This window comes from Protopterus annectens, chromosome 11.part0 (assembly GCF_019279795.1).
Source record: "Protopterus annectens isolate FY-2018-M chromosome 11.part0, PAN1.0, whole genome shotgun sequence".
NCBI lineage: Eukaryota > Metazoa > Chordata > Ceratodontiformes > Protopteridae > Protopterus > Protopterus annectens.
This window is the reverse complement of record NC_056745.1, coordinates 26592570-26611981: the sequence shown is the minus strand read 5'-3', so window position 1 is coordinate 26611981 and position 19412 is coordinate 26592570. Positions and strand designations below refer to the sequence as shown.

Sequence of the window (19412 nt, the reverse complement as noted above, 5' to 3'; positions counted from 1 at the left end):
GTTATCAACTATTGCATGTACGGGCAAGGTCATGTAGTAGTGTGTATGCCCTGGGCCATGATGAGCATAGGATGTAAGGTTTTCTAGCTGTATCCGACAGCCATGTTCCCGCTGCCAGGTGAATCAGTGCCACATAACTGATCCAGATGGTTAATGATACATCTACCATGCGGTCATCACACCATGTCTGACAGAGATGAAATGTACAGCTTTGCTGGACATGGTTGCATAGTATGGCAGGAGTATGTAACGTGTATGGCACAAGGATCTGTCCAGCATGTGGCGATCCTTGTACTAGGAAGGTGGCTGTCCATGACGTATGTATTTCAGATCAGGATATGTACGTGCAGCATGTCCAACATCACAGTGTTGGACATGTCTTTATGCAGGGTAGGCAGCATGCTGCATAGTGGAGATGAGGATTGTGAAGGCTGGTGTCGCCCATCCAAGCATGGACAATACCCCTTAAAGGTGATATGTGATCCAATATTGGTCACTAAAGTGATGAATATGGCTGTACAATGATCTCCATGCTCATGGATGGCACTCTGTCATGACTAGGGTTGTCTCTTATGACTACCTAATAGCCTTGGTGACTTCTCTAGCTCAGGGAGGTAAACTGCACAGCACCATCCCTTACACACAGTGTCCATTATGTTGACCGCTGCCTAGGTGGTAGTTCATGGGTACAGGGTTATTAACCTAGTTGTGACAATGCAATATGCAGCTATCAGACTGTGCACATATGTCGCTCACCTCACCCACAAAGCCCATTCTGTATGTTGTCCACAACACTGAGTCAGCTATTGCTCCTAAGTCATAGCCATTCACATACTTACATACGCAGATGACTCCCATTTGTCTGTGTGGTATGGGCTACAATGAGGGGGAGTATAAAACATTAACCCTTTTTTACTGTAGCTGCCACTGGTGTGATATGCACATGTCACTCAGACACCTTTTGTAGTGTTGGTTCTGTCAACAGGCCACTGGCAGAACACTCCTGTGACATACAAAGGTACATCTAGTATACTGAGTGTAGGTGGAACACAGTATGGGTGATGATGTCCTTTGACCTGTCACAGGTATGATATGCAGTGTGAAATCATCCGTACTGTCATCTACATCTGTACTGCTAAATACATATACATTGATTAAGGTTCATGGACTTTCAGACCAGACTCAGCAGGGTAATAGTGCAGTGCCTCCCATTATGAGTGGTGTTTCCACTTTGTGGGTTGTGATAACTGTTGCTGTGCACCATTCAGTGTTTTCACAGACTGACACGAAGCTATGTTTTACATGATGTGTATGTGTAGAGAAAACTGTTTTGCCATATGTGTATGATACAACCTGGGATGTGGACAGGTCACATGTAGCCTGAGTGCACCTTGTACCATCATAGTTATGATTACAGGGGCTCTGTAGTGTACATGGGTATATGATTGTGTACCTGTTGGGGGGGCAGTGAGTTTATGTTATCCAACACCCTATCTGTATTGCTTATTCATGCTCATCACTTGTTCAGAACATGTAAGCACTTCATGAGCTACTAATTACTATAGCACTCAATCCTGTTCATTTCCAACAGGTAAACACTGTTTGTACTTACATTTCCAGCTTTCTTAGAGTACAACAGCTGTTGTACACACTTACCTCACATATCTAGTGAGAAACAGTTAAATATTCAGGTATGTCCAAGTGTCAATTCCCAGTGTTATCGCCTGTCTATATGATGAATATGGACATCATGAGGCAATATAGAAATTGTCTCATGTACACAGTCAATGCTCCCCTCCTAACATACAACACTACAACCTGTGGGAGATGCACATATGTAGCCATGCTGGAGGTAATGCTTTCTTCAACCCAGAATGAACCTGACAATCATGTGGGGATGTTAAATGTTTGCACCACACCACACTCATCACATAGTCTCACTAGATCTCCACCACCACAGGCCACACATAGTAAGACTACAACATTTGCGGAGACTCTCAATAATACTCTGTGTAGGCAACAGAGGACTCTGAAGCAGAAACGCAGGCAGCCCCCATCACCCAACACAACACCAATTACTTATAGCCCACAGACTCAAGTGTGCCCATCAACTACAGCCAATAGGGCGATATAACATACCCAACACACTAGTCATAGGTGACTATATAGGCGGTCACGCTGATGTCCCACTCAGCAGGCTACACAAGGTGAGTGTAGCTGGCTGTCGGGTAACAGGATCCACAACATAACCTATGCACTCAGATCACTCCTCAACAGGTACAATATGACTGTGATTCTCCATATTAGTGTGAATGCCCTGAGATGTAACTTCCTGGACTACATGTACAGAGACATGCAATAGCTCTCCGATCTTGTAGCCCAGGCAGGTGTCGCCCTAGCCCTGTGAAGCATTCTACATTCATCCCGACTGATAACGCAGTACAACGACTGAATTATTCACTTCAGCAGTTGGCTATGCTTCTGGTGTCATTCCAAGGGTATTCAGTGTCTGTCTGCTTTGAATGACATGGTCGACAGAACACAATGCTTTGGCACAGATGACCTGCACCTGTCGGCCCTGGGATTACGGATAACGTCTAAGGCTCTTGCTGCTCCTATAGTGCCTGTTTTAGGCATGGTTCAAATAACATATTCACCACCATAACAGGAACAGGCAAGCAAAACCTGAGGTTAATGTTACTCAATGCTTGACATCTTCATCTCAAACACACTCACCCAAGGCACTCCTTGTAATGGACCACTTCAATATCTCTGCAATGACTGGGACCTGCTTCTAGTCTCCTGAGAGCACCCCTGCACTAACAGGCTGTTACTCAAACCACACCTTTCAGTCATGTAACCAGGACCAGAACACCCACGGCAGAGGTGTGTCCATATTTCCCAAGGATGTACACACCTCCAGGCTGGTTGCTTAGCACAATGCATCAGAGGTAATCCAAGTGCAACTAACTGTGGCCATAACTGCTATACAAATTGTAGCTTGCTAAAGATTCCACACCATACCCCACGGTTAACGGCCCTCACTTCTTGGTGTACTGGAAAGTAGGGTTAAAACAGGAACTACTAATGTGTGACTGACACTATCCCACACTTAACTGGGATACCTACTCATGTACCGACACATTAGACCAATGCTTTCGGGGATTCATAACCTCCAATTGGCTGGATCAACCTATCCACATCACCACCAGGGCCAACAAAATCCTAGACCTGGACATTACCAACATGTGTGACTGGTATTCCATACCTGGGGTTATCCCCTCGTTGGTCAGATCAGAACGTATGCTAATCACCCTTGTTATCCACATCACGACACCACACCCTTCATGGAAAACACAGTACAATATTTCTACAAAGCCAACTTCAGGCTTCTTATGACAGCAGTAGTAAACGTCATGACACCCGTGCAGATGGACAATATAGTTACAAACGCTAAATCATACATAACTGCACTTAATTAGCACTTACACGACTGCATGGATCATGCTATCCCAAACAGAGCCATGACGGTACCCACCAGAAAATGGACGCCACTCTGGGGGTCCACTGCCATGGACATAATGTACAACAGAAGGAGGAGACTATTGCAAAGTAGAGTACAATCCCATGGGTGGGGTAGCTCCCTGGTTAGCCTCAGTAGAAATCTGAGATCCCTTATCACATCCTCCAAAGCTAGCTACGTAAACATTACTGTGACTCATTCCAAGGACTACCACAAAGTGTTCTGGAGGTATGTCACTACTCTCTATGGCAATACACACATCTGCTCTGACATACAGCGGTTAGGCACGAACATTACAGAACCGACTGATATTGGCAACATCCTGGCAGATAGGTTCAGTGCTAACTTTACACCCCTCTCACACCCTAAAGGGCCCAAATCTATGCAGGAACAATGTAGAGTCCCTGCAGTCACAACTATGCAGTTCCAAGCTGCACTCTCTAAAGCCAGGAACACAGAATCCATGTGACCGTACAACATCCCAGGCTGCGATTTACAGAAACCTCAGAACTAAATGGCTCCCCACTCGGGCACCAAATTCACTAATAGCCTTGTATCAGGCATTGTGGCCCCTGAATGGTGCACAGCAACAGTTATCACACTCCACAAAGGTGGTGCCACAATGGACCAGAGGAACTATTGCCCTATACGCCTGACTAGACTGTTCTGCAAGGCTATGGAGCACATCATCATGGATCTCATACACAGAGACATTGGTGGCCTCCAAAACTGTGATACCACCCAGTTTGGATTTGTTAGGGCTAGACCATGACTCCTAAACCTGGTGGAGTCCTTTGAGACAGCTACCAAGGTAGTAGATGAGGGTAAGGAGGTCCACACAGCCTACCTTATCCTCTCAATGGCTTTCAACACCGTTCCCCATTCTGGTATTGTCAACATACACATCCACCTGCACATCAACCCCTACGTCACGAGATGTTATGCAAAATGGCTCACGGACAGGACCCACACAGTGAGGGTAGCATACCCTAGTTCCTACTGTAAGTCAGTTACAATTGGCATACCCCAGTCCTCGGTCATAGGGCCCCTCATGTTCGATATATGCTTCTCAGTGGTACAGGCTAGCACAGAAGGACTTACCCTGAATAGGTTTGCAGACGACTGCAAACTAGGGGCCATGATTGATTCACCAGCTGATACAGACACCCTCCATAAGTGTGTCACTGTGATGGATACCTTGTGTCAATAACATGGCCTCAAGCTGCATGCCACAAGGTGAATAGACATCCCCTTTGGATTACACCAATCACCCGCTGACTATCCAATAGGTGGTAGTCCCCTACATACATAAGACATTATAAGGGATCTTAGAACACAAGTAGATATTACCCACTCCTTTGATAACCATATTTCCAAGGTGGCGTGGATATCCTTCTACGTGGCCACCCTAATCTGTAATGGGTTTGTAGCTGGAACAAAGGCAGCCATTGTACCTCTCTACTCCTGACTTATGAAACATGTTAAAGGGTACAACACCCCATTTGGGATGTACCTTATGAGACAATAGCAACGGCTTTAAATACCACAACATTAACACATAAAGAGGATTACTGACATCTGAAGGATGACGTATGTAGCCCAACTACAGAAACCCCAACTGTACTCATTTGCATACTCAGAGGTGATCTCTGCTGAACATACAAGGCCCATGCCCAAAACAATATTGATGGATATGCTCCACATAAGCAAAAGCCACTGAGAGCCACATGCTCTGGGATATGTACCTAAATGCAGCAATGACTAGGACGTGCTGGAGGGATACATTCCTGAACCGGACACTCACCATGCTTTGGAACATGATTCCTATGTACATCAGGCAGGGACCCTCACTAGCACTCTTCAAGAGATACCTTGATAGGTGGGTGGATGACAGACATGTACGCCAGGGATCACTGCAGTGGCTCTACTGTACACAGGTGCAGGAAACAAATGACTCTGCTGTTCACAGGCACAGGACACTAACCTAGGGAGGTGCCGCAAGTGAAAACATTGTAGTTGGGCTTATGATTAGGGCTTACGGATTTCAAATGACAAATGTATAACATATTTGCTAAAGGCATGGGACAATCTACTGGATACAAGTGTCCCTTTTCAAGAGCAGACAAGCAGTTCTTTCTTGTGAAGTGACTTGGCAAAAGTCACATTGAAGAAAAATGAAGGTTGCGAGAATCAAACCGTAGACTACAGGAAGCAGCTCTTTAACAGTTCATAACCTTAATCACCTGTCAAACCACACACTACAGGAAGCAGCTCTTTAACAGTTCATAACCTTAATCACCTGTCAAACCACACACTACAGGAAGCAGCTCTTTAACAGTTCATAACCTTAATCACCTGTCAAACCACACACTACAGGAAGCAGCTCTTTAACAAGTAATTCGTAATAAGTCAAAAACTTTTAATTTTGGAAAAGTTGTAGATGGATGGTTAAAACCACTATACAAGTCTATCAAGCATATTATTATTGACTCCTGGGACTTTTTGAGAAGGCTAAGGAATGACATGTTAACACCTGGAGCATTATTAGTGACAATAGATGTTGTTGATTTGTTTTCTAACATCCCACAGGGGGACGGACTGTTCAGGTTAGAAAATTGTATAAAAAAATTAAGCAATTTTTCAAGTGACAAGATTGAACTTATAGTGGAATTCATGGAATTGATTTTGAAACATAACTACATCGTGTTTGAAGGGGAATATTACATCCAAACAAAAGGAGTGGCAATGGGGGCAGCTTGTGCCTCTATTTTTGCCAACCTATATTTATATGATTTGGAAGATGAACATATATTCAAAAGTAAATGGTTTCACGAGATATCTTGTTACTATCGATTTTTGGACAATTTTTTTTGATTTGGAAAAGCAACAGAGAAGAGTTAGAGTCATTTATGGGCTATTTGAATTCAAGGAGTAATGACCTGAAATTCACTTTTAGTGCTGACCCACACACTATGGCCTATTTAGATACACTAATTGTAGTGGATGAAGGTAAAATAAGAACTAAAATATTTAGGAAAGAGACGTTCAGTAATGGATATTTAGAATATACTAGTTCTCATCCTATGACACAAAAAAGAGTATAATCAAGGGGCAATGCATCAGGGCCGCCAGGATGACATCTGATTATAATGATTTGGTTAAAGAATTACAACTTATAGGGGACATGTTTATCCAAAGGGGATACCCCAGATGGTTGGTTAAAGATGTAACCAGCTATGTTGAGAACGAGAGGGGTAAAAAATATGTACCCTTATTAGGCAAAGGGCCATTAGTAAAGGTGAACAATATTGAAGCAACTGGCAGAGAGGCCCATACAGATTATACTAGTGCATGTATATTACAGTTTACACCTTGGACTACAAATATTAAAAATATTATCACTAACAATTGGAACATATTAAAAATGGATAGGAGAATTATGGATATAGTGGGGGAAATACCTAGATTTGTTTCTAGGAATGGATGTAACATGAAATTAGAACTGGAAAGGAAATTATATACCAGCACTAAAGAAAGGGATGTGAAAGGAACAACAAAATGTGGCACCTGCAACCAGTGCAGGTACATTTTTCCAGAGAACAGTATTAAATTGGAAGATGTCACTGGTACAGAGATTAAGTTTAGGAATGGCAACTGTAGGACCTCTCATATAGTTTATCTAGCCAAATGTTCTAAGTGTCCTAGGTACTATGTAGGGAAGTCTGACAGAAGTCTCAGGGAAAGGATATACGACCATTACTATTGTATATGGAAAAAAGAAACTAAAAATGCCTTATGGAGACATTTAGCAGAAAGTAACAGTTGCAATATGTTTTATTTTGGCATTTTAGATATTGCTACAGTGAACCCCAGGGGTGGGGATATTAGGAATAAACTTGGCGAGTTAGAAACAAGATGGCAAATTAAATTAAATGCATCAACACAGCCAGGTTTGAATGACCACATATCAATTAAGCCAATTCTGGTAAACATGGGATAGGTAGATTTGTTAGTTCAGCAGCATACAATTCATTTTGAATTTAATATACACTATTTATATGGTTTATACTCATAAGACATTTGATTGTATTATTATGTATTGTTTAGTTTTACAAAGACATATTTTTAATGAATGTTTTAGAAATGATTTTTTTAGAAATGGCATATTGGCACTTTAATTCAACACTGCAATCAATTAATTAATTATTTGATTGATGATGTAATGTATATAAACTTAATGAGAGTGGAATGACTTTGTTCTGAGGAAGTCTAAGTGTTTTAGATGAAAGCACTTAACATTTGAATAAAGGAAGCTTTATTTTATTTTATTTCATCACCGAGTGTCAGTATTTCGAATCCGAGCCAGTGGGAACAGATTGTGTTATTGGTTATTGTGTAGACTGTTTCCAGTGTTTTTTCAGTTTCTAATTTGTTCTACTAAAGAATGAATTAATTCATTAACAGACCTGGATTGTGTAATATAGTCTAACCATGTTGCAATTTAGCAATATATTTTTGCAGGACCTTCTTTACAGCCTCCAACAACTGCAAAGAGGTTGAAATTTGTCAGGACATACAGTCTGCATCATGTGGAGAGACAATCAGAACTGTTTGATGTTCACCATTCATTATGTAGCCAGTGTTGCATGTTACATTCTTCCCTACAAGATGGATTTAGTTCAAAGCTGTTTCTCTGGCGGTTAGCACACTGGACTAAAACACTGACTTACTAATGAGCTGTTTCCTGTAGCTATAATACAGGGTTTGAATCTTCCCTGCTTCATTTACCTACCTATGATATTAAGGAAGGCACTTAACTCATTACAGCTGGGTGGCACCTCCAGATGTTTCTGCAGTTATATCCTACTGTCGTCTCTAGGCATAAATATTATCTGTTCATATTTACAGTAATCATTCCAAAACTGTGCTCGATACAAAGTGTTATCTGATTTCATCTCAAAGCTTACATGGGGGCAAACAAAACGCATCAATATTTGACCTATATCTACTGCTGGTATCGATAAATTAATTGCTGTTTATATAATATTTATTTAGATTGTCACAAATTTCATGTTTTTTTTTCCAAATATCTCAGCAACTAAGTATCACAGAAATAGTTGCTTTCTCTCATATGAAAGCTGTCAGCGGGGTGAACAAAACGCTGCTGACAGTATTTGTGTATCTTGAATGGTTGCTGAGCTATTTTGTTAAGTTGTTCACAAAATATTACAAACTTAATAGTGACATAAAATCCATTTTAAGACCTAGAACCTAAAGAATTATTTTTTCCATCTTTATTTTTGTTTTCCAAAAGTATATTACAGTAGATAGCAATACAAACAATCATGAAAATTGTCAGATACAAAGTAATATTTGTTTCAAGATGCAATCAGGTCATATTTCTACTAACTCACATAGAATAAAACCCATTTACTATTTATTTTCAAATTTTAACAGGAAAATGCATCGAATTATCCTAACTGCATGGTGTAGTACAGTCCAACATACTATATACAATATTTAGAGCAGGTTTACAGCAGGTGCAGCTAAAAGGCAGAAGCATGGGAGAGATGTATCTGTATTTGAGTCATCCTTATGGTGCCTGTCTAAGCTTTGATCTGTACTTTACTTAGTATAGGGGAATTTTGTATACAATGTGATGATTTAATTCTTTGAATAATATTCATTCTTTTAGAATGTGGTTCACAAGGAGACTCCAGTTTTTTTGAAAATGTGTGCATTTATTACTATCTCTTGTGATTAATTTATGTGTTATAACATATCTAGTAGCTTTGTTCTTGAATTCTTCCCATGATAGTTTGGTTCTGTCTGTCCAATTCTGGGTGGTATATAGTTTCATTAGTGCAAATAATGTGACTAATATCCATGTGTCCTGCTTAAGTAATTTGGGGGTTATATGTAGGATAACACATTCCCACAATAATGTTGGCTGCTCATAACCTATTTTTTCTAACTTCATCTTCAGAGGAAACCATAACTTGCATGTAAATTTATAGCCCCATAGGATGTGAAAGAGATCAACGTTCACTGTTGGACAATAGGGACAGTTTGGGGAGTAGTTTGAATTACATTTATTTAAAATTGCTGGTGTGTAGTAGGCATTATTGTTGATCATCAATTGCGTATAGATTAAACTTTTGAAAGGGGATAATTTTAGTGTAGTTTCTATTGCTTTGGATTTTTGTTCATCTATATTTTTTTCAGATTTCTCATTCCAGTAGGCAGAGGACAGTAAAGGTGATTGATAGTTGATGGGTGTAATTAAATTGTATGTGTTGGAGAGCATTGTCTTTTTATAAGAAAGGCATTGAAGCAGTGATGTTGTAGTATCTATGTCTGCCTGTACTGAATTGTTAAAGTTACCCAGCATGGCAGCCAGATATTTAAGTTGTCTTAGAATTATTATGTTTTTGCTGAGCTTCAACTTTTCTCTGGTCTCTTCTATAGTATAATCTTTCATTTTGAGAATTTCCCATACAACATAGTTCTTAATTTGTGGATATTGATTGAGATTTATTATATTGGTATTTAATTTGAGATTAGGATTTAAATGTATAGGTTGCAGAAGAGTCAAAGTATGTGCTAGGTTTATAGATTCAAGTAGCTTCCGGAATATTATATTATTTCTTAATGATTTATGTAATCCAATTGTCTTGAATTGCTCTTTATGGATAAACGGTAGGGCCTTGGGATTAATATTTAATGATTTAACATGCTCAAACCATAGTTTAACCCATGTCGGTGACCATTCTTTAGCCATAAGAGAGTGTAGAACCTAAAGAGTTCTGCCACTACAGAAATAGTTTGTGCTGAAGACTTTGCCATTTACACTTCCTTAGTAACAACTATGGTTCCACGCATATGAACATTTGTTTGAAATTTAAGGACATAATTTGATTCTATCAAAAAACATAGGCTCCACACTTAAGAAATTACAGTGCAAACTTCCAGAGCTCCATTGGAGGGAATGGTCAGTGCATTGGAGCAAATGGGAATTTGGGTAGACTCCTTAATCATTTCTAGGACTGTATGTCTGGTAACTATGGATATGTTGTTGTTGTCTGCCAGTCATTCTCCATTGCATAGCTGATCTGTGACACAGACAATTTACTCTTCAAGGGCAGCAGATGCTGCATTTGTAGATGAAGCACTGAAATGCAAAGTTGTTTACCAACAGCAAGCTCTGCATAAGTAATAGTTTTCTCTAATGAGGAATGTGTTCAAATGAGTTTTACTCCTGCAGGGATTATTCCTATTGACTTAGCATATGTTATCAGGTGGTTAGTACTTCTCATGTTCTCATAAATACCCTTGTATTTAAATTGTGTTACACGTATCTGGATCTTACGGTATGTTGCCTGTGATCTTTATACAATTTAACATAGATCATCCAAAGCTACCAATAAAGTATGTGTAATTTATTTCTTCATGACAATAATGGGTACACAAAGTCAAGAAAGTCATTATAACTGCTGGTGGGAAGTAAGGGGCTCTCTGCGGATGAAAGTAACCAATGCTCTTATCATGTCATCACTTTTAAACAGTTTTTAATCTGGCTTTCCAGGACTAGTGTGCATGTGTGTGGATGGGGTATTACGTTGGAATACTATGGCAACACTGTGTTTATATGAAACAAATTTAAATATGTGAGTTTGGCCAGTATTATTTTTGACAGAGATGTAAAAAGGATACAGTCAGCAATGCAGATTGTAATAAACAAATTCTTAAAGCTCATAATTAGTCTACATTACAACCTCATAATAGATGGGGACATCCACCCTAACCCTGGCTCGTCTTCACCTGATGACAATAGCTCATATGCTACTAACCCCATTAATAAGCAACCCCTTAGCAGGACCACTAATTCTCTCCTGGCCTTTCACTTAAATATTAGAAGCATAAATAATAAAGTCAACAACCTGCACGCCCTCTTAGTGGTTCATTCCCCCAATATATTGTGTCTTACAGAAACCTGCCTAAAACCTACAATTGCAGATAATGAGGAATTACCACCTGGATAAAACATACTGTGATTAGACCGTACTGCCAAGAAGGGAGGTAGCATAGCAGTTCTTTACAAAAATACACTAAGTGTTAGTAGGGATACCATACAATCACCCCTACACAATAATGCAGAAATTCTCATTACTAAACTATAAATGAATAACATCAAATGTATAAATATTGTCTGTGTTTACATTCTTCCAGGTAATAATACAAGCAGCCTAGAAAATATTCTCTATTGGTTATCCATTATCCACCCCTAAGAAACCATTGTTCTTAGAGAGGTCAACATTGACTGGTACAACCTCTCCACTGAATCCCCTACCACCCATATAAATCTTTTTGGGTTCACGCAAATAATATCATCTCCTACTAGGACCAGTAAACCCACTAACAGAGAAAGTATTCTGGATTGGATACTTATCAATAGTCATCCCCGTATATATATAAGTCAGGGACCCTCCCCCAAAGACCTAAGTGATTACTCTCTAACTTACATTATTAAGCATAAGGCTGAGAACCCCCACCAGACCACATACAAGACAATTCGAAATAATACGAACTTTAACCCTATCAATTTCCAAAATGAGCTTAAATCATGCAACTGGTCAATCCTAAAACAACTACCACTAGACGATGCTGTAACATACTTTAATATTATATTCCTGACCATCCTTAACTCTCACACTCCTGCGTGCACTGTTAGAATTAAAACAAAAGTTGCACCATGGCTCACAAAGGATACTAAGTTAGAAATCAAACTTAGAAATAAAGCCTGGGCCAACTGGCATACAACTAAAGCTGCTCTTGACCAACTGAGATATTGTCAGCTTAGGAATGACACAAAAAATCCATTCTGCTAGACAAAAAAAAAACTACTACTACAACTTCCAACAAAAACACCAAAACAATCCCCAAAAGTTCTGGGCGGGTATAAACTGACTTCTTCTTCCAGGACAATCTACCACTCCAATCCCTTTCAACTCCACCCAAAAATCACCTGAGGATATTGTTAGCACCTTTAATAGTTTTTTCATTGAGACTATCCAATGTCTAGTTAACCAACTAACTCCCACAGGCTCTAATTCAATCTCTATCACACCCGCCATTCATCTCTCCTTTACCTTCCAACATGTCTGTACTGCACTTATCCAATCCCTAATCAAAAAAGTAAAACCAACCACCCTGTCAGCAGACCTCCTCCATGCAGAGAACTTACAAAAAGCTGCAGATGCCATAGCATTCCCCGTCCCCATCTTGATCAATAGAACCATAACTGAAACCACTATCCCCACCATCTGGAAAATATCCCATGTTATATCACTTCATAAACTTGGTAGTTCAGCAGCACTGTACAATTATAGACCCATTGCCATTCTTTCACCACTGGCCAAAATAACGGAGAAGTGTATCCATAAACAACTCATGCACTATCTCATTCAGAACAATCTGCTGGCAAACTCTTAACATGGCTTTAGGCCACATCACAGCACCACCTCCACCCTCCTTTCCTTCAGCAATGCCATAAATCAAAACAGGAATAATAACAGTCTATCCTCTTTCTCAACCTCTCAAAGGCCTTTGATATGGTAAATCACCAACTACTCATCCACTCTCTGAAAATCTTTTCCCTGGACAACCATGCTATTCAATGGTTCCAATCCTATGTGAGTGGTAGACAACAGGCTGTACTATGGGAGGACAACCTATCCACCCTATTATCTCTTTCCCTTGGAGTCCCACAGGGCTCTATTTTAGGTCCCCTTCTTTTTTCACTCTTTATCAACAACCTTCACACTGTCATCCCAGAAGCAACCTGCATCCAATACTCTGATGATTCCACTCTGATCTGTATGGCCTCCTCCTCATCAGACCTGCAAACTTTATCCCAGAATACATTGGACACAGTTGAAAACTGGCTCTCTAACCACTGTCTGCTCCTGAATCCTAACAAAACTAAATTACTACTCTTCACCCCTACTACTAGGTCCACTCCTCTTTCCTTTTTCATAACATCCAATAATGGCACCATTATTTCCCCGGATGCCCATACTAAGCTCTTAGGGGTAATAGTAGATAATAACCTCAAATTTGATATGCATGTCAATCAAACTATTAAAACCATTAATAAGAAGCTGGCTCACTATATAAAAATAAACCTTTTCTAATCCCGTTAGCTAGGACTGCCATCGCTCGCTCTCATCTACTCTCTATCCTTCTATATGCTTCCCCTACACTCTCGAACGTGAATAAATCTGAACTTAGCAAGCTCTCATGCTGCTACAACCATACTGCCAGATTCGCCAAAGGCTCCATATATATAGGACACACCACTGTCAAAACCTTCATCTCCTAGGGTGGCTAGAATTGCCCAGCTTACTTCAGTTCAATCAGCTCATAGTAACACACAAAATTCTCAACCAACCTGAAAATACTCCCACACTTTAAAACATTATAAATTCTTATAATAACTCCAGGCTGTTATGCTCATCCAACAAACTGTTGGTCCAAACACTCAAAGGTAACAACTCAGCCTGAGACTCCCTATTTGCCAACTTCGTTGGTAAAACTTGGAATTCACTTCCAGTTACCCTTACTCTTGAACTGTCTCTAAATCATTTCAAAAAAAGTCTCAAACAGTATTTTACAACACACTGGTTTTGTCCCTGTTCCAGCCCTGACTAACTCCTTAATTACTTTCACATTATAAATAGTACTATATGCATTTCTATTGCTCATAACTGTTTGTTGTAACCTACTAATTTTTAAGCAAGGATACACTGTAAATCTTCCTAGTCCCTTCACGAGGGCTATACTGAACATACTTTGTGAAACATGCTTTACTCTTTGGTGTTATGTTTTTCTGTATAACTGGAGCTTTTCTCCCCGGGACTCTGCTGAAAATGGACATGTCGGCTATCCTGGTCAACGAATGTAAAATAAATAAATAAATAAATGTAGCTATAATTGCTGGGTTTGGGAAATGCTTGCAGATAAAAATGACTGACCCTGCTGAGGTGATAAAAGTTAAAATCAATCTGTCTTTGCATGACAAGTGTACATTTGTGTAACGTACACTCAGTCACAATGAGTACACAGTCAATAAATAACTAGAATTAAGTACTGATCTAGTGGATTATAATGACAGTAGTTAGTGTGCTGCTTTGTGGTTGAAATGAGGGTGGCCCACTGGTTAAAGTATTTACCTTACAGACACAACATGCAGGGTTTGATTCTCACATAGCGTAATTGGCTAAGCTTAAAATGTCCCCCAAGGACAGTTAGCCTAATAGTAACCTCTGGAATGGTTATTTCTATCATTAGCATATGCATTTTGTTTCACAATTTACTGGAAAAAAATGTTAAAAACTACTAATTTAAAATGTACTCTAACAAATGCTGCTGTATTATACAATAAATATAATTCAAAACAATCAGGAAGGAGACTTCAAAGAACACGTGTTTATGCATGGCCCTAAAAAATGAACGTGTGTGTGTGGGGGGGGGCAAAGTTAGAAAGTAGCCTGAGGCCCATGGTACATATAATCTGCCACTGGCCAAATGCATTTTCAAGGAATGTGAGTTTCAACACATATGCAATAAATGTGAGTTTCTAGGAAAGAGAAGCTTAACGGTGCTCATGCCAAGTCAGTTTTCGGTGTGAGTTATTTATGCTTTGTTTAGCCAAAGGCCATCAGTGTCTGTGCTCTAAAATTTATCAGTGTTTTTTTCTGTAAAATTTTAAAATAAAAGTTTAAATGAATCCAAATCTTTATGATAATTATAAAGTAAAGAAAAAAATAGTACGACCACTGATAGGTTTATGGTAACTAGGGAGAGATAGCCAAGGAGCAGGACACTGGAATGGCTGCGGGGGCAGGGGGCTGATCCATTACCATGTCTAGGGCCCTGTTTCACTGCGATCTAGCTGATTAACTAGTGTGGGAGGGGGGCAAAGCAATGAGGTTTCTTTTACATATCATGTGGAACTGAGTGCATGTATTTCAATGGCTTGTAGAGTGTAACAGATTTCCTTAAGGGCATCTGTCTAATATTGTCTGTAGATGTTTAAAGTAATATCTGCAAGGTAGGCCCTGTACTTAAGTTTGTACAGGATTCCTTATCCAGAAATGTCCTTTTCTGTAGCTAGAGGACAACTAAATATGATGGTGACTGAAAATTAGGACTCAACCTGACTTGGCTCCCTTTCCTCAGTGATATTAAATATGTACATCAGGAGACAGTGAAGGAGAAATTTATTTTCAGAGATCATAATACAAAGTGAAGGTGAGGCAATAACATTGCTGTGAGTACAAATATATAGATAGACAGACAGACAGATAGATATTGCAAGAATTAGGAAAAAAGCCAAAAATAATTTAAAAACAATCATAATCAGGCAGAATTTCTAAGTATTGTGCTCATTTAGAAAGTTGACATGGCAGCAGGATTTGTTGCTTTTCTAAACAATGATTAAGTATGAATCTGTAGTGTCTGGTATTATTGATTGGCTGTAAAACTCAATAATGTAGACAAAATAAAAAAAGGATGTATAGGGCAAATGTATGAGGAAAGTTGGGAGCATTCTGCAGCTTCAGGGACAGTTGACAGGTATATAGGTATATTGCAATTACATGTTCAGGGTTACTGAATATACCTGAGAAAAATTAGGTCCCACCTTTTACATTTGTATGTTAGAGACCACACCTCTATGGCAGTTTACGTTTTACAGTATTAAACAGCAGTAGATGGCTTATTGGGAACTAGTTTCACCCAGCTTTCTTTTTATTTTCTCCCAGATAATTGACTTTAAAAATACAAGACACTGACTGGTGGTAAAACAGGTCCGAAGAAGCTTCCCCTTCCTCAACCGTGTGTGCGGCAGCTGTAAATGTATCTGCAGGGGACGGCCGTTTGTCCAAGGGCCAGGGTTACTGCCCGGGTCCCTCATTCACTCTCATCGCTGTGTCTCTCGTACAGTAATACGTCGCCGTGTCTTCTGGTTTGAGGCTTCTCATGTCCAGATTAAGGAGGTTTTGTGAATTGTCCCGGAAGATTGTGAATCGACCCGTTACCGAAGGGGAGTAGTCTTTATTACTACTGCCATCAGGACTAATTCTGGCGACCCAGTCGAGCCCCTTCCCAGGCTGCTGCCGGATCCAGCCCATCCAGTAGCTACTGAACGTGAACCCGGAGGTTTTACAGGTCAGCTTGAGGGTCTCTCCGGGCTTCTTCACATCCCCACCGGTCTCTGTCAGAACCACCTGCGACCGAGCACCTAGGAAAAATAAATAAATAATCAAATAACTAAGCAAATACATACCAAGGACATGTTAGGGTGCGGAGATTGACACATCGCTAAGTGCTGCTCATTTTGACAAACTGAAGCACTTACTTCCTAAACAAATAGCTAATAATACACTGAGCCCCAGACCAGGCATTCTGTTCGAAGTGCAAACCGATGACCAGACGAATATCCTTCTGTCCATAATGGGGCGCAGCCTTTATTTAACCCCCCCTGGGGACCCCCTTATTTGCATTGAGTATGTAACGTAGTGAATGGGAAGGCTGGACTGACGTGTCATGATAAATAGCAGAAGTCAGAATCTGGACTTGGTATGATTTGATCTGTTATGGTGTCACACTGGTGTCCACTGGTGTGGATCTGGAGAACCTCAAAGCCCAATGTTTACGCATCAGCGATGTTAACACCAGGATGGTTTGTCAACCGTTTTCACCATCTCACGTAACTGAATAGCATCCTTATTCCTTGAATTACTGCAATGTGCCTCTTAACTCAGAAGTGTGTTTGTACATCGTGAAATTTGTAATTCTAACTTAAAACAGAGAGAGAGAGTTATACTGAATAACTGATCCCACCAAATGAAAAGGTAACGTTTTCCTGCCTTGCTTCGTTTGTTCCAAGAGCAAAGAGGAGTGTTTGCACTAACCTTGAACTCTAAGACATTATAATTTTAAACACTATTATTATAGATTTTGGAGCATCTCCCACTTCTGTGCTGAAAACATACACCCGTAGCAGCCATACTCACATGTTCATAGTAACTAAACCTCCTGTGATCAGGTTTATGAATATTCAGACCTCAGGTCCCAACTTTGCCCTTATTGAACAAAATGTTAATAGATAATGTTTGTTGAAAACTTGTCGGGACACCTCCATTTCTTTCAGTGCTGTTTCCTCCAACTGAAATCAGCTTTCCACCTCAGTGATTCTTTCACAAACTCATGCCTGCAACATATTTTTATTTTCATAGGGTGGCAAATATCATGTTTTGTATGCTGATAACTGCCCATCTCATCCTCCATCACTCCAAAGGTGTAGCTAGGCATGCTCAAATGATTTATATTTTTCTAACCCTCTCTCAGAAAAATTATACACAAAAGAACACATAGCCCAGGATTCAATAAACTTCTTGTAGGCTTCGCACAGAGCCTACATAAATTTACATGTTAATGCAATGGTGCTCTGCGTGCAATGCTTATTAGGTTTCGTGGCTGGCAACAGTGCTGCCAGCCACGAAACCTCGTACGTGAATATGGATATCAATTCCATGTAAAGCAAAACACGTGCAGTCCGCTTATTTGTGAGGAATGGCACAATGATCACCAGAGCTTCACAAATAGCTGTCATACTATTAGTGCAAGTGAGGAATGGCACAATGATCACCAGAGCTTCACAAATAGCTGTCAGAGGAATGGCACAATGATCACCAGAGCTTCACAAATAGCTGTCATACTATTAGTGCAATACTTCTGCACAAAGACCAACGTAGTAAGAGGACAAATAACCAGAAATAGGGACACATTTGACATAGATATCACATGGGAATGTGTTAGAAGGTAACATGCTCATCCTCTTAGAATGAGAAATGTGGATAAAGCCATAAAATGGGGGGGGGGGGGCAAAGGACCAGAAATAGGAGTTGCACTTCCAAACGTAGAAAATTGATAGCATGAATTTTCTAAACATCATGATGTTTGTAACTCAAATGTCAGTCATCAGTATTTCACTTCTCTCTGCAATGACATGCCAATGATTTACCAGAAAAATAAATGTTATGAGGAAAAGGTCACAAATATGATACAAAAACTGGACATTCTGCACAGATCCAGGACATTCGAGTGAGATGCACTCAAAGGTATGTAATACTGAGTCACATCAGTCCAGAGATCATCCCAGGGATTTGGCAGAAAGCCACAGATTTGATAATGAAAACATCTGGACATCCTGGGAATATCTGGACAGTTGATAGGCATGAATGTGAAGTATATGATCCAAACACAGTACAGTGCACAGTATTGTGATATCCCATTCCTGGCATTCAGTACTGAACATGTGTTAACGATCTGTAACAGGACATGGACTGCCAGGTAAAATGATCACTCAGGGAAAGTGTGTGTATTGAATAGGGACACACAGATGAATTGTAGGAATGAACACGGAAAGAGGACAGATGAAACTCCCTCAAGTACAGCTGAGGAGGGCATATCAATGGAAGATGGTTGTGGTGGCAACACCAGCCACTATCTATATGGTACAGAAACAGACTGCACAGTGAAAATGTGTTGCCTGTGACTGTCACACAAGGTGACATAAAATGGGGAGGATGTCTGTGTGAGATAAGTATCTTTACATGAATAATGCAGAGGACATCTATCAGGGATCTAACAGGCAACTTGTGTAGGGGGCATATTGTGAAGCTATGGAAACTGATATGCCTGAATATGAGTGTAATCTCAACAGAGGTCTCCAGCAAGGTGAGCACAGATAAAAGTTCATGGAAAACATTACAAGTACCAACTGCAATTATGGACAATATCATAATAATACCACAACTAATCC

At 40.0% G+C, this 19412-nt stretch overlaps 1 gene segment (V, D, J or C); it reads right to left on the bottom strand.

Moving 5' to 3' along the window:
- Positions 1–16479: 16479 nt before the first annotated feature.
- Positions 16480–17011, bottom strand: LOC122814891. The segment is given in 2 exon segments: positions 16480–16826; positions 16944–17011. Coding segments are annotated over 2 exon segments (393 nt in total).
- Between the last annotated feature and the right edge of the window lie 2401 nt (positions 17012–19412).